The following is a 25,887-nucleotide window of genomic DNA, read 5'->3' on the forward strand; positions in this document are numbered from 1 at the left end:
GTAAATCAACCCCGCATATACTAAAGGAGAACGTAAAACGATACATTGTATACTAGAGAGGACGTATATAAAACGATACATTGTATACTAGAGGAGAAGTATATAAAAAAATACATTGTATGCTAGAGGAGAAGTACACAAAAAGATACATTGTATACTAGAGGGGAACTATAAATAAAAAGATACATTGTATACTAGAGGGGAACTATACAAAAAAGACATATTGTATACTAGAGGAGAAGTATACAAAAAGATAATAGTGATATAATCAGCGAAAACCATAAACCAGTTTAAAATCAAAAAAACTATATAAATGCACGCACAAGGCTGCCAACAATCAGTGCCAAACACAAAACACCAGTGACTAGATAAATAATAAATATTGCAGCGCCAAGTGAATCAATCAAAATAATAATAAATCAGTATGCATATAAAACTTGTAATCAGAAAGCAACCTAATGCTTATATACATAAATCATATATCAATCCAAGTGTTGAAAAATCAGTGATAAATAAAGTCCCAATGGTGAAGAACTATAAGTGAGCAATAAAATCAAATAAAGAAATCAATCTTCATCTGTGATCAAAACAGTGTAAAGTGCTGCACGCTTCACTCCAGTGCTCCCGGTGGTTAGTGCAAGATTAGCAGCTCACCTTAGGGATAGACTCATAGAGTCATACACGCTTTGGGATGTATATGGATAACAGCCTGGTCTCCCCTCTTCCTCTGCTCCGGCTAACACTCCACGTGGGCCAGGAACCCAGTGTGAAACAAAATGGAAGAAGGGATCTAGTGCTCTCTGCTTTTTAATGCTTTATTTAATTCCTTAAATAGAAATCCACTTACATTCTCATGCACTTAAGCAGTGCGGGCTTAAAGCGTCAGACAGTCAGACTGTGTAGGGTCCTCAGGGGAGGAGCCTACTCGTAGTACGTCGGTCCTTGGAGGTACACAGACCCTACACAGTCTGACTGTCTGACGCTTTAAGCCCGCACTGCTTAAGTGCATGAGAATGTAAGTGGATTTCTATTTATCGAATTAAATAAAGCATTAAAAAGCAGAGAGCACTAGATCCCTTCTTCCATTTTGTTTCACACTGGGTTCCTGGCCCACGTGGAGTGTTAGCCGGAGCAGAGGAAGAGGGGAGACCAGGCTGTTATCCATATACATCCCAAAGCGTGTATGACTCTATGAGTCTATCCCTAAGGTGAGCTGCTAATCTTGCACTAACCACCGGGAGCACTGGAGTGAAGCGTGCAGCACTTTACACTGTTTTGATCACAGATGAAGATTGATTTCTTTATTTGATTTTATTGCTCACTTATAGTTCTTCACCATTGGGACTTTATTTATCACTGATTTTTCAACACTTGGATTAATATATGATTTATGTATATAAGCATTAGGTTGCTTTCTGATTACAAGTTTTATATGCATACTGATTTATTATTATTTTGATTGATTCACTCGGCGCAGCAATATTTATTATTAATCTATACAAAAAGATACATTGTATACTAGAGGAGAAGTTTGCAAAATATACATTGCATAATAGAGGGGGAAGTACACAAAAAGATACATTGTATACTAGAGGAGAAGTTTGCAAAATATACATTGCATAATAGAGGGGGAAGTACACAAAAAGATACATTGTATACTAGAGGGGGAAGTACGTAAAAAGATACATTCTATACTAAAGAAGTACACAAAAACAAACATGGTATACTAGAGGAGAAGTATACAAAAAGATACATTGGGGTTGATTTAATGAAGGCACATAGACTGTGCACATTATGAAGTGCAGTTGCTCCAGAGCTTAGTAAATAAGGTAAAGCTTCACTTTGCAAACTATACCCAGTAATGTGCAAGGGGAAAAAAGCTGAATTTTTGCTTTCACATGATTGGATGATGGAAGTCAGCAGAGCTTCTGCTCATTTACTAAGATCTGGAACAACTGCACTTTGCAAAGTGCACAGTCTATTTGCAACCCAATTGCATTCATTTGCATACTTTCCCCTCTAGTATACAATGTATCTTTTTGTGTACTTCTCCTCTAGTATACAATGTATCCTTTTGTGTACTTCTCCTCTAGTATACAATGTATCTTTTTGTGTACTTCTCCTCTAGTATACAATGTATCTTTTTGTGTAATTCTCCTCTAGCATACAATGTATCTTTGTGTACTTCTCCTCTAGTATACAATGTATCTTTTTGTGTACTTCTCCTCTAGTATACAATGTATCTTTGTGTACTTCTCCTCTAGCATACAATGTATCTTTGTGTACTTCTCCTCTAGTATACAATGTATCTTTTTGTGTACTTCTCCTCTAGTATACAAAGTATCTTTGTGTACTTCTCCTCTAGTATACAATGTATTTTTTTATGTACATCTCCTCTAGTATACAATGTATTTTTTTTATGTACATCTCCTCTAGTATACAATGTATCTTTTTGTGTAATTCTCCTCTAGCATACAATGTATCTTTGTGTACTTCTCTTCTAGTATACAATGTATCTTTGTGTACTTCTCCTCTAGCATACAATGTATCTTTGTGTACTTCTCCTCTAGTATACAATGTATCTTTTTGTGTACTTCTCCTCTAGTATACAATGTATCTTTGTGTACTTCTCCTCTAGCATACAATGTATCTTTGTGTACTTCTCCTCTAGTATACAATGTATCTTTTTGTGTACTTCTCCTCTAGTATACAAAGTATCTTTGTGTACTTCTCCTCTAGTATACAATGTATTTTTTTATGTACATCTCCTCTAGTATACAATGTATTTTTTTTATGTACATCTCCTCTAGTATACAATGTATCTTTTTCTCCATTTAAGAGGAGAAAGAGTGCAGGGGCGGGCTGTACAGTTACTGATCATTGTGCTAGCCAATCACAGTTTATCACAGCAATCATGTGATAGAGAGAAGGTTCTCCCACCAGCGTGGTCTCCCAGGTACACACATATACTGGAAGGCCACATATCTGCATACACACATGGTAAAGGGGTTAAAGTAATAAAGTTTTGAGCTTACTTTAACCGCTTGCCGACCACCCACAGAAATATTACTGCAGCAGTGCGGCTCCCCTGCGTCCAGTCACATAGTACTACGCGACTGAAGTGCATGTGAATCTAGTGCCGCGCACGCACAGCAGGGGCCGCGCTCCCACTGTGTTTAGACACAGCAGGAGGCAGGCCGTGGGGAGGAGCAGCGGCGATTGCCTCTGCCCCCCCGCGCACGATCGTCCGGAAAAAAGGAGAGAAGACTCATCTGCTTATGTAAACAAAGCAGGCGGATCTTCTCATCGACAGGCAGGAAGAGATCAGCAGTTTCAGCTTTGCTGGGCCTGTCACAGAACCCCCCCCCTCCCCCACACAAGTCAGTAAGCATTAGGCATACATTTAACCCCTTGATCACCCACAGTATTAACCCCTTCCCTGCCAGTGTCATTAGTACAGTGACAGTGCATATTTTTAGCACTGATTACTGTAGTAATGTCACTGGTCCCCCCAAAAGTGTCAAAATATTTGTTAGGGGTCCGATCTGTCCGCCGCAATATCGCAGTCCCGAAAAAAAATCGCAGATTGCCGCCATTACTAGTAAAAAAAAATAAATAAAAATTACATCAATCTTTCCCTTAGTTAGTAAACGCGATAACTTTTGCGCAAACCAATCAAAATACGCTTATTGCTATTTTTTTTTTTACCAAAAATATGTAGCAGAAAACAAATTGGCCTAAAATGTTAAAAAAATTTTATTTTTTTATTTTTTTTTATATAGCAGAATGTGAAAAATATTGTTTTTTTTTTTTTTTTTTTCAAAATTGTCGCTCTTTTTTTGTTTATAGCAAAAAAAATAAAAATCAGGTGATCAAATACCACCAAAAGAAAGCTCTATTTGTGGGGGGAAAAAAAGACAAATTTCTTTTGGGTACAGCGTCGCACGACCGCGCAATTGTCCGTTAAAATAATGCAAAATAGGGCCTGGTCAATAAGGGAGCAAATCCTTCCGGGGCTGAAGTGGTTAATACTGCCTGTGACTGATATAATTAGGAGGGGAGAAGAGGTAGGGAGATCTGATGTGGGCGGTTAGATGGATTAGTACTTTACATATAAGTCTGGATTGGGTCCAGCGCCCACATATGGTACAACAGAGGTAATACAACACCCCCAGCCCTACCAGAGTCAATAATGGAGCACTCGCTGCAATCATCACATCTAGGAGACATGCCAGAGTCATTAATAATGGAGGGGCTCACACCTAGGTGATCACAGCAATGCCACACAGCCCTCCAGTGCCAGCTCACTCAGCCCGGACTTTGAGAGTCCCATCCGCCTTGTTTGGAAATTGGAGTGAAATGTCAACAAATCCACCCAGGAATGGCCGCCGTGCCCGGCTCTGACTAATGTCTTCTAGGGCAGCAGCCAAAAAAAAAAATCAAGAAACCAAACAGGGGCAGAAAATGTAAAACTTGTTCACACCGGACAGAGCAATGCTACAAAGAGCCAATAGAAAACCAGAGACTGGAAAACCACGAGAGAGAAATCCCCAGAACTAAAATCCCATCATTGGATCAAATATCAGAGAATTACTGAGGATGATCCCCAGGATTAGATCTTCAAAATAACTGGATTTTAAGGAAAGGGGTTGGGGGAAGGGGGGGGGGGGAGAGAGAAAGCAGATAGGTAAGAGAGAGGGGAGATAGGGGAAAAAGAGGGGAGATGGGGGAGAACTAGATATTATGTGGAGGAGAATAAGAGAAGAGATAGTAAGGAGAAAGTGGAGACAGAGGATGAGAGATTTGGGAAGAGATGGGGGGGGGGGGTGATGAGAGAAAGCGCGAGAGAGAGAGAGATGGGGAGAAAAGAGATGAGAAAGCAAAAAAGGGAGAGGGAGAACAGATAGAGGGAAGAGAGAGGAGATATAAAAGGAGAAAGTGGAGACAGAGGAAGAAAGATTTGGGAAGAAAGGAGATGGAAGGGGGGAGAAGTGATGAGAGAGAGATGGGGAGAAAAGAGATGGAAAAAAAAAGAGAGAGAAGAGATGAGGGAGAACAGACAGAGGGAAGAGAGAGAGGAGAAGGGGAAGAGAGAGGAGATGTGATAAGAGAGAGAAATGAGAGATGGGGGAGAAAAAAAGAGACAGAGGAGATGAGGAAGAAAATGAGGAAGAGAGAGAGAGAAAGAGAGAGAGATTAGCAATGGGAGAGAGGAGATTTGATGAGCGAGAGAGAGATGGGGGGAGGGTGTGTGTGTGTGTGGGTGTGTGTGTGTGTCTGGGGAGGGGGGGGGAGGTGATATAGAGGGGAAAGAAAGGGGAAAGAGAGAAAAAGAAAAAAAGTCAAGGGTTGGGGGGGGGGGGGGGGGGGCAACATAAGGAAGAAAGTAGAGGGGAGAGAGAGAGAAAGAAAAGAAGGAGACAGGAGCAGGAAAAGAAGAGAAAAATGGGCAGGGGAGGGAGGTGGTGGGATAAAGGGGTTAGAGGGAGCGAAGGGGGTAAGAGAGAGAAAGAGAAAATGGGGGGGGGGGGAGACAAAGGAGATGAGAGAGAAAGGAAAGGAAAGGAGGAAGAGAGGCAGAGAAAGGTAGAATGAAGATGGGAGAGCATATTTGATGGGAAAGAGAGATTGGGGGGAGGGAGATTAAGGGGGGGTCAAAGAAAGAGAGAAGGGGGTGAGAGAGAGAAGGGACTGTGAGAGAGAGAGAGAGAGAGAGAGAGAGAGCGAGAGAGAGAAGGGGGGGTGAGAGAGAGATAAGGGGGATGAGAGAGAGAAGGGGGATGAGAGAGAGAGAGAGAGAGAGAAGGGGGATGAGAGAGAGAGAAGGGGGGGATGAGAGAGAGAGAGAAGGGGGATGAGAGAGAGAGAGAAGGGGGATGAGAGAGAGAGAAGGGGGATGAGAGAGAGAGAAGGGGGATGAGAGAGAGAGAAGGGGGTGAGAGAGAGAGAGAGAAGGGGGATGAGAGAGAGAGAGAGAGAGAGAGAGAGAGAAGGGGGATGAGAGAGAGAGAAGGGGGGATGAGAGAGAGAGAGAGAGATAGGAGGGATGTGAGAGAGAGAGAGAGAGAGAGAGAAGGGAGAGTGAGAGAGAGAGTGAAGGGAGAGTGAGTGAGAGAGAGAGTGAGAAGGGAGAGAAGGGGGTGAGAGAGAGAGAGAGAGAGAGAGAGAGAGAGAGAGAAGGGGGTGAGAGAGAGAGAGATAGGAGGGATGTGTGTGTGAGAGAGAGAGAGAGAGAGAGAGAGAGAGAGAGAGAGAGAAGGGGGTGAGAGAGAGAGAGAGAGAGAGAGAGAGAGAAGGGGGTGAGAGAGAGAGAGAGATAGGAGGGATGTGTGTGAGAGAGAGATAGGAGGGATGTGTGAGAGAGAGAGATAGGAGGGATGTGTGAGAGAGAGAGAGAGAGAGAGAGAGAGAGAGAGAGATAGGAGGGATGAGAGAGAGAGAGAGAGAGAAGGGGGTGAGAGAGAGAGAGAGAGAGAGAGAGATAGGAGGGATGAGAGAGAGAAGAGGGGTGAGAGAGACAGAGACACAGAGAGAGAGGGAGGGAGAGGAGTGGGCAGAGCCGGGTTGGATGGGAGAATTGCTGTATTGTGGGGAGGGAGAGGAGCGGGCAGAGCTGGGTTGGATGGGAGAATTGCTGTATTGTTGGGAGGGAGAGGAGCGGGCAGAGCCGGGTTGGATGGGAGAATTGCTGTATTGTGGGGAGGGAGAGGAGCGGGCAGAGCCGGGTTGGATGGGAGAATTGCTGTATTGTGGGGAGGGAGAGGAGCGGGCAGAGCTGGGTTGGATGGGAGAATTGCTGTATTGTGGGGAGGGAGAGGAGCGGGCAGAGCTGGGTTGGATGGGAGAATTGCTGTATTGTGGGGAGGGAGAGGAGCGGGCAGAGCCGGGTTGGATGGGAGAATTGCTGTATTGTGGGGAGGGAGAGGAGCGGGCAGAGCTGGGTTGGATGGGAGAATTGCTGTATTGTGGGGAGGGAGAGGAGCGGGCAGAGCCGGGTTGGATGGGAGAATTGCTGTATTGTGGGGAGGGAGAGGAGCGGGCAGAGCCGGGTTGGATGGGAGAATTGCTGTATTGTGGGGAGGGAGAGGAGCGGGCAGAGCCGGGTTGGATGGGAGAATTGCTGTATTGCAGTGAAGGACATGTCCACACTGGTCTGTTTTCCCACATAGAACACATTTTATTCCTCTTTCATCTCTCTACAGCTGGATCCCAACCAAACTGCATTGTTGTGTTTTGAAGGGTAAGGTAGAGGTATTCAGATCTGCATCTAGAATTTATCTGCTTTGTAGAAATTCCACAATCCGAATGTTTCTTCCTCATTTCACATAAACATTTGGGTACAGTGTTGCATGACCGCACAATTGTCAGTTAAATTTGTGCAGTGCCGAATAACAAAAAACGGCCTGGCCATGAAGGGGGTAAAACCTTCTGGAGCTCAAGTATATACAGTATATATATATATGTGGTCGCCAGTCCTCAGGAGGGATGTGTTGGAGCTGGAGAGAGTCCAGAGAAGGGCAACTAAAATGATTAGGGGATTGGAGGACCTTAATTATGAAGAGCGTCTGCAATCGCTTGATTTATTCTCCCTGGAGAAGAGACGCCTGAGAGGGGACATGATAGCAATTTACAAATACCTCAATGGTGATCTCAGCATAGAAAAAAAGCTATTAAGTCGCAAGGATTGCATGAGGACTCGAGGGCATACAATGCGATTAGAGGAGAAGCGTTTTAACCTCGGGCAACGTGGGGGGTTCTTTACTGTTAGGGCTACAAGATTGTTGAATTCTCTACCACAAGAGGTGGTTTCTGCGGGAAGTATGGTGGCTTTCAAAAGACTCTTAGACTTACATCTCAAGGATCAGAACATTCAGGGGTATGAGAGATGATTACGGCCACACACACCTACACAGGTTAAACTGGATGGACTATTGTCTTTATTCAACCTCAACTACTATGTAACTATATTCTGCTTGTACTCTGTTGTACTGTTTTGTCTGTATATTACATGACATCACTTCTGGGTACTCGGCGCCAAATTTTAAAACATTTTTAAAAAAATGACAGCATTCAAAACGGCCAAACTTAGCATTTTGAATGCTTTTAAAACCACTTAAGCCCCGGAAGATTTTACCCCCTTCCTGACCAGGGCCTATTTTGTGATTTGGCACTGCGTGACTTTAACGGACAATTGCGCGGTCGTGCGACGCTGTACCCAAATGAATTTGACGTCCTTTTTTTCTACAAACAGAGCTTTCTTTTGGTGGTATTTGATCACCTGTGCGATTTTTTGATCATGTGCTATAAACAAAAAAAGAGCGACAATTTTGCAAAAATAACAATATTTTTCACATTTTTTTATATGAAATTTCCCCCCAAAAAAATGCAAAAATCTAAATTTTTTAACATTTTAGGCCAATTTATTTTCTGCTATATATGTTTGGTAAAAAAAAAAAAAATGGCAAAAAGCGTATTTTGATTGGTTTGCGCAAAAGTTATTGCGTTTACTAACTAAGGGGAAGATTTTTCTCATTTTTATTGTTTTTTTTTTTTAAACGAGGCAGCGATCTGCGATTTTTTTTTGTGGGACTGCGACATTGCGGCGGACAGATCGGACCCCTGACTGACATTTTTTACACTTTTGCGGGTACCAGTGACATTACTACAGTAATCAGTGCTATACATATTCACTGTTACTGTAAAAATGACACTGGGAGGGAAGGGGTTAACTTTATTGGAGAGGGAGGGGTTAAGTGTGTCCCTAGGGGCGTGTTTCTAACTGTGATTGGATGTGGCTGTGTGTGTAACAGTACAGATCAACGGTCCTACATAGCAGGACCGTATGATCTGTGCTTTTACACAGGGGGGAATGACAGGCGGCTTTGTTTACATCAGCCGCCTGCCTTTCTCCCGCTGTATCCGACGATCGCGAGTGACCGGCGGACATCGGGTCCGGTCACACGCGCAGGCTTCTTAGGGTACGAGCGGGGGCCGGAGCGCGCCACCGGCGGCGCGCGCTCGCGCCTCCGGCGGCGCGCGCTCGCGCCCCCTATTGGCTCCCAGGCTAGTGATGTACCGGTACGTCACTTTGCCTGGGAGGGGCTGACCGCCGCCGTATATATAGTCGGGCGGCGGTCGGCAAGTGGTTAAAATCCAAACTTTAGCAGTTTGGAGCGCTCCCTATTATTTACCTACAGAATATTATTCATGGGTCTCTTTCTAGAGGAAACCCAATATATGGTTCCAGTACACACTCATGCAATTAACCATTTATGCACTGATGTTGCGATTTGGGTGTGCATTACCTTACCTTTTGTTTTACTAATTTTTTTTTTTTTTTTTTTAATGGGATACAACAGAAAAAACTGTAAATAAAAAAAAATAATAATAACAAAAAAAAGTGAATAAAATCCATATTGCATGTTAGTATCTACAGGCAGTAATAGAGGTCAGTAGCCACAATCAGAGACTTCAGTATTTATCTCAGCGGCTCCTCCACATGCAGAGTTGACGATCCCACAAATACTCCAAATAATCAGAAAATCCACACACTGGGAGACGTTGTCCCCTTCTATGACATTTATGAACCTGGAAATCTCGGGCAGCGCTCAGCAATTCCAGTCTGAAGATTTAAATGCCTCAACAATTCTCCGGCGGTTGAAGCACAGTAAGGTTTGTAAGTGATGTTCCATAAGTCTGTATTATTTATCTCACTGCATTACAGCGCCAAGAACTGCCAGAAGACGTCAGAGATCTGTAATGTAAAATCACTCTGCGGGTCATTTCTGCATTTCAGCCAAAGCCAAGAACTCGCACTTCATTGCAGCATTAGCAGCAACCAGAAATCCATGTTAAGGCTGCATTGCTGACATCAGGCTGATATTGGGCGTGGCAGCCCTGTATATTGATGGGTGGGAGGGGGGAGGAGACTATGTGGGCTTATAGGAAAGGGGAGTGTGTACAAACATGATGAGGTCTACTGAAAGAGACCAATAAGCAGGCAGAAGGTGGGACAGTGATAAGAGTCTACCATAGGCGTGTGCAGAGGTTGTGCCAGGTGTGCCTGGGCACACTCTAAGCATTGCGTGTGGTGCCGATTCACCCAATTGCCTGGGCTTCCCCCTGTGTTGCACCCCCCCCATTTTCCTCCTCTCCCCCCAGCTCCTGTGGGGGATGTTTAAGAATTGAGAGTGGGGGGAGGGGCTGGTAAGAATGTCATTTACCGACCCCTTCTTTTTCTAAATGAACCCACGCACTGTGTTCATTCATAACTGAAGCATAGTAAACTGATGGGGCACTATTCCTCCAAATGTCACCAACGATGGGACACTATTCCTCCCAATGGCTCAATTGATAGGGCACTATTCCTCCCAATGACACCAATGATGGGGCACTATTCCTCTCCTACTGACACCAATGATGGGGCACTATTCCTTCCACTGACACCAATGATGGCACTATTCCTTCCACTGACACCAATGATGGGGCACTATTCCTCCCAATGTCACCAGCAATGGGGCACTATTCCTCCCAATGGCTCAATTGATAGGGCACTATTCCTCCCAATGACACCAATGATGGGGCACTATTCCTCCCAATGACACCAATGATGGGGCACTATTCCTCCCACTGACACCAATGATGGGGCACTATTCCTCCCACTGACACCAATGATGGGGCACTATTCCAACCACTGACACCAATGATGGGGCACTATTCCTCCCACTGACACCAATGATAGTACACTATTCCTTCCACTGACACCAATGATGGGACACTATTCCTCCCACTGACACCAATGATTGGACACTATTCCTCCCACTGACACCAATGATGGGGCACTATTCCTCCCACTGACACCAATGATGGGGCACTATTCCTCCCACTGACACCAATGATGGGGCACTATTCCTCCCACTGATGCCAATGATGGGGCACTATTCCTCCCACTGACACCAATGATGGGGCACTATTCCTCCCACTGACACCAATGATGGGACACTATTCCTCCCACTGACTCCAATGATGGGACACTATTCCTCCCACTGACACCAATGATGGGGCACTATTCCTCCCACTGACACCAATGATGGGGCACTATTCCTCCCACTGACACCAATGATGGGGCACTATTCCTCCCACTGATGCCAATGATGGGGCACTATTCCTCCCACTGACACCAATGATGGGGCACTATTCCTCCCACTGACACCAATGATGGGGCACTATTCCTCCCACTGATGCCAATGATGGGGCACTATTCCTCCCACTGACACCAATGATGGGGCACTATTCCTCCCACTGACACCAATGATGGGGCACTATTCCTCCCACTGACACCAATGATGGGGCACTATTCCTCCCAATTACACCAATGATGGGGCACAATTTCTCCCAATGGCACCAACTATGGGGCACTATTCCTCCCAATGGCTCCAATAATGTGGCCCTATTCCTCCCAATGACACCAACGATGGAGCACTATTCCTCCCAATTGCACCAACTATGGGGCACAATTCCTCCCAATGACACCAACTATGGGGCACTATTCCTCCCACTTGCATTGCTTGCTCCCACTTATTCCAGGGCATTTTCTACTCCCACTGACCACAGTCTGGCCCCCTTGAAGTCTGAAGGACAGTAAACTGGCCCTTTCTTTAGAAAGTTTGGAGACCACTTAAAAAGATAACATGATGTTAATTTCCTGAAATACTCTGCGCTGCTTGATTCACCTCTCATTCAGAAATCGGAAACCCTCTGTGTGGCTAAGGCTCTAATATGCATAATTTATTCCAAAATGGAGAAAGCCATCACAAAACAAATCACCTGTGTGAGAAGCTGTAGAAAGAAGCTGCCACACCCTAATTCTGGAGCTACAGCATTTTCAGTTAGAAATCTCCAGATTGTCTACATCTCCCATGCAAAAGCACATCAGGCTGTAAGTCAGTTCACCAAACGGCATTCACAGGACCACCAAACCTAAAATACAACATCCAGTGTGAAGAGATCAGGAACTTCCCCAAAAAATCTACAGAGCTGGTTACGTTATATATAAAGTTCTGATCCTCGGGGGAGATTTTCGCTGGTGCACAGCTCACTTCCTCAGGGGGAGGTATTCGCTGGTGCAAAGCTAACTTCCTCAGGGGGAGATATTTGCAGGTCCACAGCTCATTTCCTCAGTGGAAGATATTTGCAGGTGCACAGCTATTTCCTCAGGGGAAGATATTCACTGATGCATAGCTCACTTTCTCAGGGGAAGATATTCACTAGTGCAAAGCTCACTTCCTGCGGGGGAGATATTCGCAGGTGCACAGCTCACTTCCTCAGGGGGAGATATTTGCTGGTGCAAAGCTCACTTCATCAGTGGAAGATATTTGCTGGTGCAAAGCTCGCTTCCTCATGGAGAGATATTTGCTGGTGCACAGCTCACTTCCTCAGGGGAAGATAATCGTTGGTGCAAAGCGCACTTCCTCAGGGGAAGATATTTGCTGGTGCACAGCTCACTTCCTCAAGGGAAGATATTCGCTGGTGCAAAGCTCACTTCCTCAGGGGAAGATATTCACTGATGCATAGCTCACTTCCTCAAGGGAAGATATTCACGGATGCATAGCTCACTTCCTCAGGGGAAGATATTTGCTGGTGCACAGCTCGCTTCCTCATGGAGAGATATTTGCTGGTGCACAGCTCACTTCCTCAAGGGAAGATATTCGCTGGTGCAAAGCTCACTTCCTCAAGGGAAGATATTCACGGATGCATAGCTCACTTCCTCAGGGGGAGATATTCGCTGGTGCACAACTCACTTCCTGACCATTATTGGGCTGATTTTGTATAAATTATTTATTGTAGGAAATTTCAGCTCATTAGGGATTGATGGGATTCATCTGATTATCTTTCTGAAACTAAAAACCTTTTAAAGCTTCCGTCTGTGCTTAGCTGGAGTTTCATCAGCTTCTATTTTGCCATTTTTGATAGTAGTGGGAGGGGCTTGTATGGATCATAGGTGCTCGGTGTGCACACAGCTCAGGATATCAAACATTCATCTGTATCAATAATGGAATGTTTTACTGAATTTGCAGTTCAGGTTTGGTGGTCATCCAACGCAAACGGCATCAAAGCACAAACCATCCCCCATTACCCCGAGGCGTCTCTCCCGGAACAGACAGTATTTGCGGCATTTCTGTGGAGTGATCAGCACAAATATCATCAGCAATGAATCAGACACATTGAATATTCAACAAGAAAACCAGAATCCAACCCCACCTGGCATGTAATTTATGGGTGGAGTCTAACGATTCACCCATCGCAAGTCGCTGTTCCTTTTCACCCACCACCAATCAGTGCTTATTCACCCGGCGCAAGTCCCTGTCCTTATTCACCCACCGCAAGTCATTGTCCTTATTCAGCAGCCGCAAGTCACTGTCTTTATTCACCCGCCGCAAGTCACTGTCCTTATTCACCCGCCGTAAGTCACTGTCTATATTCACCCGCCGTAAGTTACTGTCCTTATTCACCCGCCGTAAGTCACTGTCCTTATTCACCCGCAGTAAGTCACTGTCCTTATTCACCCACCGCAAGTCACTGTCCTTATTCACCTGCAGCTAATCGCTGTTCCTTTTCAGCAGCCGCAAGTAACTGTCCCCATTCACCCGCCGCAAGTAATTGTCCCCATTCACCCGCCGCAAGTCACTGTCCCCATTCACCCGCCGCAAGTCACTGTCCCTATTCATCCGCCGCAAGTCACTATCCTTATTCATCCGCCGCAAGTCACTGTCCCTATTCATCCGCCGCAAGTCACTATCCTTATTCATCCGCCGCAAGTCACTATCCTTATTCATCCGCCGCAAGTCACTATCCTTATTCATCCGCAGCAAGTCACTGTCCTTATTCATCCGCCGCAAGTCACTATCCTTATTCATCCGCAGCAAGTCACTATCCTTATTCATCCGCCGCAAGTCACTATCCTTATTCATCCGCCGCAAGTCACTATCCTTATTCATCCGCAGCAAGTCACTGTCCCTATTCATCCGCCGCAAGTCACTGTCCTTATTCATCCGCAGCAAGTCACTGTCCCTATTCATCCGCCGCAAGTCACTATCCTTATTCATCCGCCGCAAGTCACTATCCTTATTCATCCGCAGCAAGTCACTGTCCCTATTCATCCGCCGCAAGTCACTGTCCTTATTCATCCGCAGCAAGTCACTGTCCTTATTCATCCGCCGCAAGTCACTATCCTTATTCATCCGCCGCAAGTCACTATCCTTATTCATCCGCCGCAAGTCACTATCCTTATTCATCCGCAGCAAGTCACTGTCCCTATTCATCCGCCGCAAGTCACTATCCTTATTCATCCGCAGCAAGTCACTGTCCTTATTCATCCGCCGCAAGTCACTATCCTTATTCATCCGCCGCAAGTCACTATCCTTATTCATCCGCCGCAAGTCACTATCCTTATTCATCCGCAGCAAGTCACTGTCCCTATTCATCCGCCGCAAGTCACTGTCCTTATTCATCCGCCGCAAGTCACTATCCTTATTCATCCGCCGCAAGTCACTATCCTTATTCATCCGCAGCAAGTCACTGTCCCTATTCATCCGCCGCAAGTCACTATCCTTATTCATCCGCAGCAAGTCACTGTCCTTATTCATCCGCCGCAAGTCACTATCCTTATTCATCCGCCGCAAGTCACTATCCTTATTCATCCGCAGCAAGTCACTGTCCCTATTCATCCGCCGCAAGTCACTATCCTTATTCATCCGCAGCAAGTCACTGTCCCTATTCATCCGCCGCAAGTCACTATGCTTATTCATCCGCAAGTCACTGTCCTTATTCATCCGCAAGTCACTGTCCTTATTCATCCGCAAGTCACTGTCCTTATTCAGCAGCCGCAAGTCACTGTCCCAATGCACCAGCCACAAGTCACTGTCCCAATGCACCAGCCACAAGTCACTGTCCCAATGCACCAGCCACAAGTCACTGTCTATATTCACCCGCCGCAAGTCACGGTTGTAATTCCCCCGCCACAAGTCACTGTCCTTTTTCCCCCGCCACAAGTCACTGTCCTTTTTCACCCGCCGCATGTCACTGTTCTTTTTCACCCACTTCAAGTTTGCTGCCTTCCCTTACCTGATCTGGATAAGAGTCTGGTTGGATTATTAAGGGGCACCCCATGCAATTTCTTCCATTTTTAATAAATGTGTACCGCCACTTTATTTCCTAAAAGTTATCTGACTCTGGGAATTCCGGGGAATCCCTGCGTGACATCATCAGTGATCATAAAATCATCTTCAACTGTCAATGATGTCACCCAGGAATCCCCTGGAGCTCCCAAAGCAAAGATTGATAAATGACACCCCCAGATTGGTTCGCAGATCGCAGCGTGAACGGTCAAATAGTGCAGGAATTGAGTCGCATGGCTCTGAACACCCATGTGATCCGATTCCAGTGTGGATCAAAAAAAAAATCCTGCACCATTTTGGTGTGAATGATGCAAATTCAGCCATACAATCTGTACAATCTGTACGGCTGAATTCGCATAGCACAGACATCGCATGTGATCTGCAGTGCGAATCGCATGCGATGTATGACATCACTATAGTGTGAACCCAGCCTCAACCTCCTATTTTTACAGCCCCCTCCCACCCTTGCAGGAGTTGTAAATGAGGTCTTAAGTGAGATACACACTATAGGAAAATCGGGCAAACGATCGTCTGATTTTCCTCGTTGTTTCACAGCAAATCGGAACCGAGGAACGAACATTTGTAAAACAATTCTCGTACGACAAAGGCTTTTTTTTGTTGTTGTTGTTGCTGTTTATTGTTTCTAATCCTGCGCAATCTTTCTTTTCTAATTCTTCTTGTATGATAATTGTACACATTACATGAAAATCCTTCGTTCTCTTCCCATGCGAGAAACATTTTGGAGTTTGTCCCTTTGGGAATTTCTGTACGAAAAGTCGGAATCGGCAGTGGAAAGTTGTGTACACATTATACGAAAATCTTACGAAAGTTCTTTGAATGAAAATTCTCGCCCGATTTTCTTATCGTGTGTACGAGTCCTGTGTGCATTCGGCTACTCTGATCTGTGTGCAGCTCAGGGTGGGAGGGATCACAGGGTGGGAGGGATCTCGGCAGGTGTCTGACACGCCCACTGCGTGTTCTTTTTTAAAGCCCATGTGTCTTTAGAGTGATATGGGAAAGGAGAACAAAGACACAACAGGAAAGTTCTACGAGTCTGTTGCTCGCATTAGATTACCAAATAAACAAAGGAGGGAGGAGGAGGAGGGAGAAGGAAGGAGGGGGAAAGGAGGGGGAAGGAGGAAGGAAGGAGAGGGAAGGAGGAGGAATGAGAGGGAAGGAGGAAGGAGAGGGAAGGAGGAAGGAAGGAGAGGGAAGGAGGAGGAAGGAGAGGGAAGGATGAAGGAGAGGGAAGGAGGAGGAAGGAGAGGGAAGAAGGAGGAAGGAGAGGGAAGGAGAGGGAAGGAGGAAGAAGGAGAGGGAAGGAGGGGGAAGGAAGGAAGGAAAGGGAAGGAGTAGGGAAGGAGGAAGGGAGAGGGAAGGAGGGGGAAGGAAGCAGGGAGGAAGGAGGAGGGAGGAAGGAGGAAGGAAGGAGGGGGAAGGAGGGGGAAGGAGGGGGAAGGAGGGGGAAGGAGGAAGGAGGGGGAAGGAGGAAGGAGAGGGAAGGAGGAAGGAGAGGGAAGGAGGGGGAAGGAAGCAGGGAGGAAGGAGGAGGGAGGAAGGAGGAAGGAAGGAGGGGGAAGGAGGGGGAAGGAGGGGGAAAGAGGAAGGAGGGGAAAGAAGGAAGGAGAGGGAAGGAGGGGGAAGGAGGAAGGAGAGGGAAGGAGGGGGAAGGAGGAGGGAGGAAGGAGGGGGAAGGAGGGGGAAGGAGGAAGGAGGAGGAAGGAGAGGGAAGGAGGAAGGAGAGGGAAGGAGGAAGGAAAGGGGGAAGGAAAGGGGGAAGGAAGGGGAAGGAGGAGGAAGGAAGGAAAAAGGAGAAGAAAGGAGAGGGAAGGAGAGGGAAGGAGGGGGGAGGAGGGGGAAGGAAGGAGAGGGAAGAAAGGAGGGGGAAGGAAGTAGGAGGAGGAAGGAAGGAGGAAGGAGGAGGAAGGAGAGGAAAGGAGAGAGAAGGAGAGGGAAGGAGGAAGGAGAGGGAAGGAGGGGGAATGAGAGGGAAGGATGAAGGAGAGGGAAGGAGAGGGAAGGATGAAGGAGGAGGAAGGAGAGGGAAGGAGGAAGGAGGGGGAGGAAGAAGGGTGGAGAAGGAAGAAGAAGGGAGGAGGCAGAGGAAGGGGGAGAGGAAGGAGGAGGAGGGAGGATGGAGGGAGGATGACGAAGGAGGAGGGAGGAGGAAGGAGGAGGAAGGAGGGAGGGAGGAAGGAGAAGGAAGGAGAGGGAAGGAGGGGGAAGGAGGAAGGAGAGGGAAGGAGGAAGGAGAGGGAAGGAGGAAGGAGAGGGAAGGAGGGGGAAGGAGGAGGGAGGAAGGAGGAGGGAAGGAGGAGGAAGGAAGGAAGGAGAGGGAAGGAGGGGGAAAGAGGAAGGAGAGGGAAGGAGGGGGAAGGAGGAGGGAGGAAGGAGGAGGAAGGAGGAGGGAAGGAGGAGGGAAGGAGGGAGGAGGGGGAAGGAGGAGGAAGGAGAGGGAAGGAGGGGGAAGGAGGGGGAAGGAGGAAGGAGGGGGAAGGAGGAAGGAGAGGGAAGGAGGAAAGAAAAGGGGGAAGGAAGGGGAAGGAGGAGGAAGGAAGGAGGAGGGAAGGAGGAAGGAAGGAGAAGGAAGGAGGAAGGAGAAGAAAGGAGAGGGAAGGAGAGGGAAGGAGGGGGGAGGAGGGGGAAGGAAGGAGAGGGAAGGAAGGAGGGGGGAGGAAGGAGGAGGAGGAAGGAAGGAGGAAGGAGGAGGAAGGAGAGGGAAGGAGGAAGGAGAAGGAGAGGGAAGGAGGGGGAAGGAGAGGGAAGGATGAAGGAGAGGGAAGGATGAAGGAGAGGGAAGGATGAAGGAGGAGGAAGGAGAGGGAAGGATGAAGGAGGAGGAAGGAGAGGGAAGGAGGAAGGAGGAAAGAGGGGGAAGGAGGGGGAGGAAGAAGGGTGGAGAAGGAAGAAGAAGGAAGAAGGGAGGAGGCAGAGGAAGGGGGAGAGGATGGAGGAGGAGGGAGGATGGAGGGAGGATGACGAAGGAGGAAGGAGGAGGAAGGAGGGAGGACGGAGGGTAGAGGAGGAAGGAGGAAAGGAAGGAGGAGAAAGAAGGGAGGAGGAGGAGGCAGGAAGAGGGAGGGAGGAGGAGGAAGGAGGAGAATGCCCCCCACCAGAGGGCAGACTGCAACAAGTCACAAGGTGGGAGGCTGCGGCAAGGAGCTGATCTGTGTAAGAAATTTGCAAACACAGCCAAGAATTGCACAGACACCATTTAAAAGGTTATGTTGGTATCTCAGTCCAGGAAGTAGATGGTGACCCTGGATGAAACCTGAACATAGATGAACCTGAAAACAAACTCGTTATTTTCATACAAAGGCATGAATGAGGATTAATGAAGCGCACACACGCTGTGATATGGGGGTTAGTACACTGTTCACCAATGCACCAGCACAGCACAGACCAGCAAACCCCTTCACCATCAGAACACATTCCAATGTCATCCTATAACAATCATAGTTTTATCAATAAAGAAAGAGGAAGTTTTCTAAACGAGTTTCTAAACTGTTCTTAAAGGGCAACTCCACCCAACACTGATACTTCCCTCACCTCTTCAGGATTCCAGTGCTGAGATCTCTCAGCCAAATTCTGTGAGGCAGAGACAAACTACTGGGGGGAAATCTCACCATTGTGGGAGGGGCAGAGACACAAACTACTGCAGGGGAATCTCCTCATCGTGGGAGGGGCAGAGACACAAACTACTGCAGGTAATGTCACCATTGTGGGAGGGGCAGAGACACAAACCTCTGTTGAAAATCTCACCATTGTGGGAGGGGCAGAGACACAAACTACTGCAGGAAATCCCACCATTGTGGGAGGGGCAGAAACACAAACTACTGCTGGAAATGTCACCATTGTGGGAGGGGCAGAGACACAATCTACTGCAGGGGAATCTCCTCATCGTGGGAGGGGCAGAGACACAAACTACTGCAGGAAATCTCACTATTGTGGGAGGGGCAGAGGCACAAACTACTGCAGGGGAATCTCCTCATTGTGGGAGGGGCAGAGATACAAACTACTGCAGGTAATGTCACAATTGTGGGAGGGGCAGAGACACAAACTACTGCAGGAAATCTCACCATTGTGGGAGGGGCAGAGACACAAACTACTGCAGGAAATCTCACCATTGTGGGAGGGGCAGAGACACAAACTACTGCAGGAAATCTCACCATTGTGGGAGGGGCAGAGACACAAACTACTGCAGGAAATCTCACCATTGTGGGAGGGGCAGAGACACAAACTACTGCAAGAAATCTCCCCATTGTGGGAGGGGCAGAGACACAATCTATGTGCAGGAAGAGCTCACCATTGTGGGAGGGGCAGAGACACAAACTACTGCTGGAAATCTCACAATTGTGGGAGGGGCAGAGACACAAACTACTGCAGGAAATCTCCCCATTGTGGGAGGGGCAAAGACACAAACTACTGCAGGGAATCTCCCCATGGTGGGAGGGGCAGAGACACAAACTACTGCAGGAAATCTCACCATTGTGGGAGGGGCAGAGACACAAACTACTGGAGGGAAATCTCACCATTGTGGGAGGGGCAGAGACACAAACTACTGCGGGAAATTTCACCAATGTGGGAGGGGCAGAGACAAACTACTGCAGGGAAATCTCCCCATTGTGGGAGGGGCAGAGACACAAACTACTGCAGGAAATCTCACCATTGTGGGAGGGGCAGAGACACAAACTACTGCAGGGGAATCTCCTCATCGTGGGAGGGGCAGAGACACAAACTACTGCAGGTAATGTCACCATTGTGGGAGGGGCAGAGACACAAACCTCTGTTGAAAATCTCACCATTGTGGGAGGGGCAGAGACACAAACTACTGCAGGAAATCCCACCATTGTGGGAGGGGCAGAAACACAAACTACTGCTGGAAATGTCACCATTGTGGGAGGGGCAGAGACACAATCTACTGCAGGGGAATCTCCTCATCGTGGGAGGGGCAGAGACACAAACTACTGCAGGAAATCTCACTATTGTGGGAGGGGCAGAGGCACAAACTACTGCTGGAAATGTCACCATTGTGGGAGGGGCAGAGACACAAACTACTGCAGGAAATCTCACCATTGTGGGAGGGGCAGAGACACAAACTACTGCAGGAAATCTCACCATTGTGGGAGGGGCAGAGACACAAACTACTGCAGGAAATCTCACCATTGTGGGAGGGGCAGAGACACAATCTACTGCAGGGAATCTCACCATTGTGGGGGGGGGGGGGGCAGAGACACAAACTACTGTGGGAAATTTCACCAATGTGGGAGGGGCAGAGACAAACTACTGCAGGGAAATCTCCCCATTGTGGGAGGGGCAGAGACACAAACTACTGCAGGAAATCTCACCATTGTGGGAGGGGCAGAGACACAAACTACTGCAGGAAATCTCACCATTGTGGGAGGGGCAGAGACACAAACTACTGCAGGGAATCTCCCCATGGTGGGAGGGGCAGAGACACAAACTACTGCAGGAAATCTCACCATTGTGGGAGGGGCAGAGACACAAACTACTGGAGGGAAATCTCACCATTGTGGGAGGGGCAGAGACACAAACTACTGCGGGAAATTTCACCAATGTGGGAGGGGCAGAGACAAACTACTGCAGGGAAATCTCCCCATTGTGGGAGGGGCAGAGACACAAACTACTGCAGGAAATCTCACCATTGTGGGAGGGGCAGAGACACAAACTACTGCAGGAAATCTCACCATTGTGGGAGGGGCAAAGACACAAACTACTGCAGGAAATCTCCCCATTGTGGGAGGGGCAAAGACACAAACTACTGCAGGGAAATCTCACCATTGTGGGAGGGGCAGAGACACAAACTACTGCAGGAAATCTCACCATTGTGGGAGGGGCAGAGACACAAACTACTGGAGGGAAATCTCACCATTGTGGGAGGGGCAGAGACACAAACTACTGCGGGAAATTTCACCAATGTGGGAGGGGCAGAGACAAACTACTGCAGGGAAATCTCCCCATTGTGGGAGGGGCAGAGACACAAACTACTGCAGGAAATCTCACCATTGTGGGAGGGGCAGAGACACAAACTACTGCAGGAAATCTCACCATTGTGGGAGGGGCAGAGACACAAACTACTGCAGGGAAATCTCACCATTGTGGGAGGGGCAGAGACACAAACTACTGCAGGAAATCTCACCATTGTGGGAGGGGCAGAGACACAAACTACTGCAGGAAATCTCACCATTGTGGGAGGGGCAAAGACACAAACTACTGCAGGGAATCTCCCCATTGTGGGAGGGGCAAAGACACAAACTACTGCAGGAAATCTCCCCATTGTGGGAGGGGCAAAGACACAAACTACTGCAGGGAATCTCCCCATGGTGGGAGGGGCAGAGACACAAACTACTGCAGGAAATCTCACCATTGTGGGAGGGGCAGAGACACAAACTACTGGAGGGAAATCTCACCATTGTGGGAGGGGCAGAGACACAAACTACTGGAGGGAAATCTCACCATTGTGGGAGGGGCAGAGACACAAACTACTGGAGGGAAATCTCACCATTGTGGGAGGGGCAGAGACACAAACTACTGCGGGAAATTTCACCAATGTGGGAGGGGCAGAGACAAACTACTGCAGGGAAATCTCCCCATTGTGGGAGGGGCAGAGACACAAACTACTGCAGGAAATCTCACCATTGTGGGAGGGGCAGAGACACAAACTACTGCAGGAAATCTCACCATTGTGGGAGGGTCAAAGACACAAACTACTGCAGGAAATCTCCCCATTGTGGGAGGGGCAAAGACACAAACTACTGCAGGGAAATCTCACCATTGTGGGAGGGGCAGAGACACAAACTACTGCAGGAAATCTCACCATTGTGGGAGGGGCAGAGACACAAACTACTGGAGGGAAATCTCACCATTGTGGGAGGGGCAGAGACACAAACTACTGCGGGAAATTTCACCAATGTGGGAGGGGCAGAGACAAACTACTGCAGGGAAATCTCCCCATTGTGGGAGGGGCAGAGACACAAACTACTGCAGGAAATCTCACCATTGTGGGAGGGGCAGAGACACAAACTACTGCAGGAAATCTCACCATTGTGGGAGGGGCAGAGACACAAACTACTGCAGGGAAATCTCACCATTGTGGGAGGGGCAGAGACACAAACTACTGCAGGAAATCTCACCATTGTGGGAGGGGCAGAGACACAAACTACTGCAGGAAATCTCACCATTGTGGGAGGGGCAAAGACACAAACTACTGCAGGGAATCTCCCCATTGTGGGAGGGGCAAAGACACAAACTACTGCAGGAAATCTCCCCATTGTGGGAGGGGCAAAGACACAAACTACTGCAGGGAATCTCCCCATGGTGGGAGGGGCAGAGACACAAACTACTGCAGGAAATCTCACCATTGTGGGAGGGGCAGAGACACAAACTACTGGAGGGAAATCTCACCATTGTGGGAGGGGCAGAGACACAAACTACTGGAGGGAAATCTCACCATTGTGGGAGGGGCAGAGACACAAACTACTGCGGGAAATTTCACCAATGTGGGAGGGGCAGAGACAAACTACTGCAGAAATCTCCCCATTGTGGGAGGGGCAGAGACACAAACTACTGCAGGAAATCTCACCATTGTGGGAGGGGCAGAGACACAAACTACTGCAGGGAAATCTCACCATTGTGGGAGGGGCAGAGACACAAACTACTGCAGGGAAATCTCACCATTGTGGGAGGGGCAGAGACACAAACTACTGCAGGAAATCTCACCATTGTGGGAGGGGCAGAGACACAAACTACTGCAGGGAATCTCACCATTGTGGGAGGGGCAGAGACACAAACTACTGCAGGAAATCTCACCATTGTGGGGGGGGGGCAGAGACAAACTACTGCAGGAAATCTCACCATTGTGGGGGGGGGGGGGGGGCAGAGACACAAACTACTGCAGGAAGATCTCAAAACTGAAGTCTGAAGCAGGGAATTCAACATACTAGTACTGGCTTCTCTTTAGACGCCCCTCATTTTGCCTACAACTCTGCTGGGAATATAAAAGAGTACCTGTCACAAATGACTTGTTATTGAGTTGTTACTGAACTGGGACTTGCATCTTTAAAAACAACTCCAAAGATTTCTACTCTGACAGGTCCCCTTTAATAAGCCAGGGGGTCCCTGGGAGTATAAAATGGGGGATCTCCCTGGGTGGTGTCCCAGCCAATGTTGGGTCTATGGAAGGCGAAGCATTGGAATGTGTTCACCACTAAGCATGCAACTATAACACCGACTCTCGGGTGAGCGGCCGCCGTGGCCCACCATGCACCGGGCCTCTTACCCTCAGATGGTTGTTGATTAGAAAGGTGCTCTCTGTGCTGCTCAGGCCCTGCCCGCGGCATCATGGGAAAAATATAATGCGGTTAGTGACAATCCAAACCAATAACAAACAATTTATTATGTCAGTGCTAATGGTGGAGATCAGCAATGGAGCATTAGAAACAAACATGCAGGATCATAACCAACCATCTTAATGTGTAACCATGGAAACCAATCGGCCGAATCCTTCGTGGTCCCCGGCCTTGTGAAGGTTACACAGCCTCATTTTTCTGCACGTCGCCCATAGCAACCAAGGGGCCCCATTTCATTTTTTTTTTTATATATATATTGGGCCCCTAGAAAAGTGTAATTAGGTGCAGATTGGTTGCTATGGGCAACACAATTTTAAAAAGTGGGGTTGAGCTTCAAAACAGTTTGAGCAAAGAGGAATAAAAATGAGTGACAAAAAGCAATGTTTCCATAGCAACCGTAATTCTGTTGCATTGTGCATAACCTAACTGGTCGCTAGGGGCAACACAATTTGGGAAAATGGGGGTTGTTTTACAAAAAAAGGAATAAAAAAAAAAAAAAAAAAGGAATGGCAAGGGCAATGTTGCCATAGCAACCACGTTCCAACTCATTTACATTTCTTTAATGGGCCCATAGAAAAGTAATAATTAGTTGCTGATTGGTTGCTTTGGGCAACGCAGCATGAAAAAGTGGGGCTGAGCTACAAAACAATTCGAGCAAAGAGGGGGAAAAAAAATGAGTGATAAAAGAAATATTGTCATAGCAACCACATTCTGTTGCATCGGGTGTAACCTAACTGGTCGCTATGGGCAACACAATTTGGGAAAGCGTGGGTTGGTATACAAAAAAAAAGAATGACAAAGGCAATGTTGCCATAGCAACAACGCTCTGTTGTAACAGGTGTAACCTAACTGGTTGCTATGGGTAACGAGATTTAGAAAAAAAATGAGACTTATTTACATAAAAAAATTAGCAAAGAGGAAAATAAATAACAAATGGTAAAGTTGCCATGGTAACCATAGGCCTTAATTCATTTTTTTTTTCAATGGGCCCCTAGAAAAGTGATAATTAGCTGCTTATTGGTTGCTATGGGCAACGCAGCATGAAAAAGTTGGGTTGAGCTAAAAAAAAAAAAAGTTTGAGCAAAGAGGAACAAAAATGAATGACAAAAATAAATGTTCCCATATCAACTGAAATTCTGTTGCATTGTGTATAACCTAACTGGTTGCTATGGGCAACACAATTTGGGAAAGCAGGGGTTGTTATACAAAAAAAAGAAAAAAAAACGACAAAGGCAATGTTGCCATAGCAACAACGCTCTGTTGTAGCAGGTGTAACCTAACTGGTTGCTATGGGTAACGCCATTTGGAAAAAAAACGAGACTTATTTACATAAAAAAATTAGCAAAGAGGAAAACAAAATGACAAAGGTAAAATTGCCATGGCAACCATGGGCCTTAATTAATTTTTTTTTTTTAATGGGCCCCTAGAAAAGCGATAACTAGGTGCTGATTGGTTGCTATGGGCAACGCAGCATGAAAAAGTGGGGTTGAGCTACAAAACAATTTAAGCATAGAGAAATAAAAATGAGTGACAAAAGCAATGTTGTCATAGCAACCCCATTCTGATGCATTGGTTGTAACCTAACTGGTTGCTATGGGCAACACAATTTAAGAAAATGGGGTTGTTATACAAAAAAAAAAAAAGTAGAAAGGAATGACAAAGACAACGTTGCCATAGCAACCACATTCTGGTGTAGCATGTTTAGCCTGACTGGTTGTTATGGGCAACGCGATTTAGGAAAAAAATGTGACTTCCTTACAAAAAAATGAGCAAAGAGAAATAAGAAAAAAATAAATAAAAAAATGACAGAGGCAAAGTTTCCATAGAAACCAGATACTGGTGCATCACATGTAATCTAACCGGTTGCTATGGGCAACCAAATTTGGAAAAAAAAGATGGGGCATATTTACAATAAACTGAGCAAAGAGGAATAAAATAAAAAAATGACAAAGGCCATGTTGCCATAGCAACCACATACCACTGCATCGCAAATAATCTAATCAGTTGCTATGGGCAACTGATCCCCCTTTGCTTCAAGATCTGTAGCTCGGCCTCACTCCTTATTTATATCAAAGGTCTCCGATCTGAAAACCAGGGCACAGGATATCATCCGTGGTTTCCATAGCAACCAGATTTCCAGTTACAATGTTGCCATGAGAACAGGAACACCTCCTTGCACGCTCTCAACCACGGAGACGGTTGTTTTGGCTGGAGCGTCCCTCGATGGTAATATAAAAAGAGGAGATCGCATGCAAATAATGGAGCGCATGCATTCTAAAACGGCCTTGGTGTCCATGGCAACAGGACTCCAGACGCCATTTTTTCTTGGTCCGTCTAGGAAG

The 25,887-nt window shown here is 47.0% G+C and overlaps 1 protein-coding gene across 1 annotated transcript in view; it reads right to left on the reverse strand.

The window, feature by feature from the left end:
* The window catches only part of ANO5 (anoctamin 5), a gene marked incomplete at both ends in the record, with an annotated part of 184,803 nt that overhangs the window by 101,456 nt on the left and 57,460 nt on the right, over positions 1 to 25,887 (reverse strand). Inside the window, one exon of the mRNA XM_082270529.1 lies at positions 23,476 to 23,523. Within this exon, the coding sequence (XP_082126655.1) occupies positions 23,476 to 23,523 (48 nt within the window). The remainder of the gene's footprint in view (positions 1 to 23,475; positions 23,524 to 25,887) is intronic.

Source organism: Pelophylax lessonae, assembly GCF_965119305.1.
Source record: "Pelophylax lessonae genome assembly, chromosome: 10".
In the NCBI taxonomy this organism is placed as follows: Eukaryota; Metazoa; Chordata; class Amphibia; order Anura; family Ranidae; genus Pelophylax; species Pelophylax lessonae.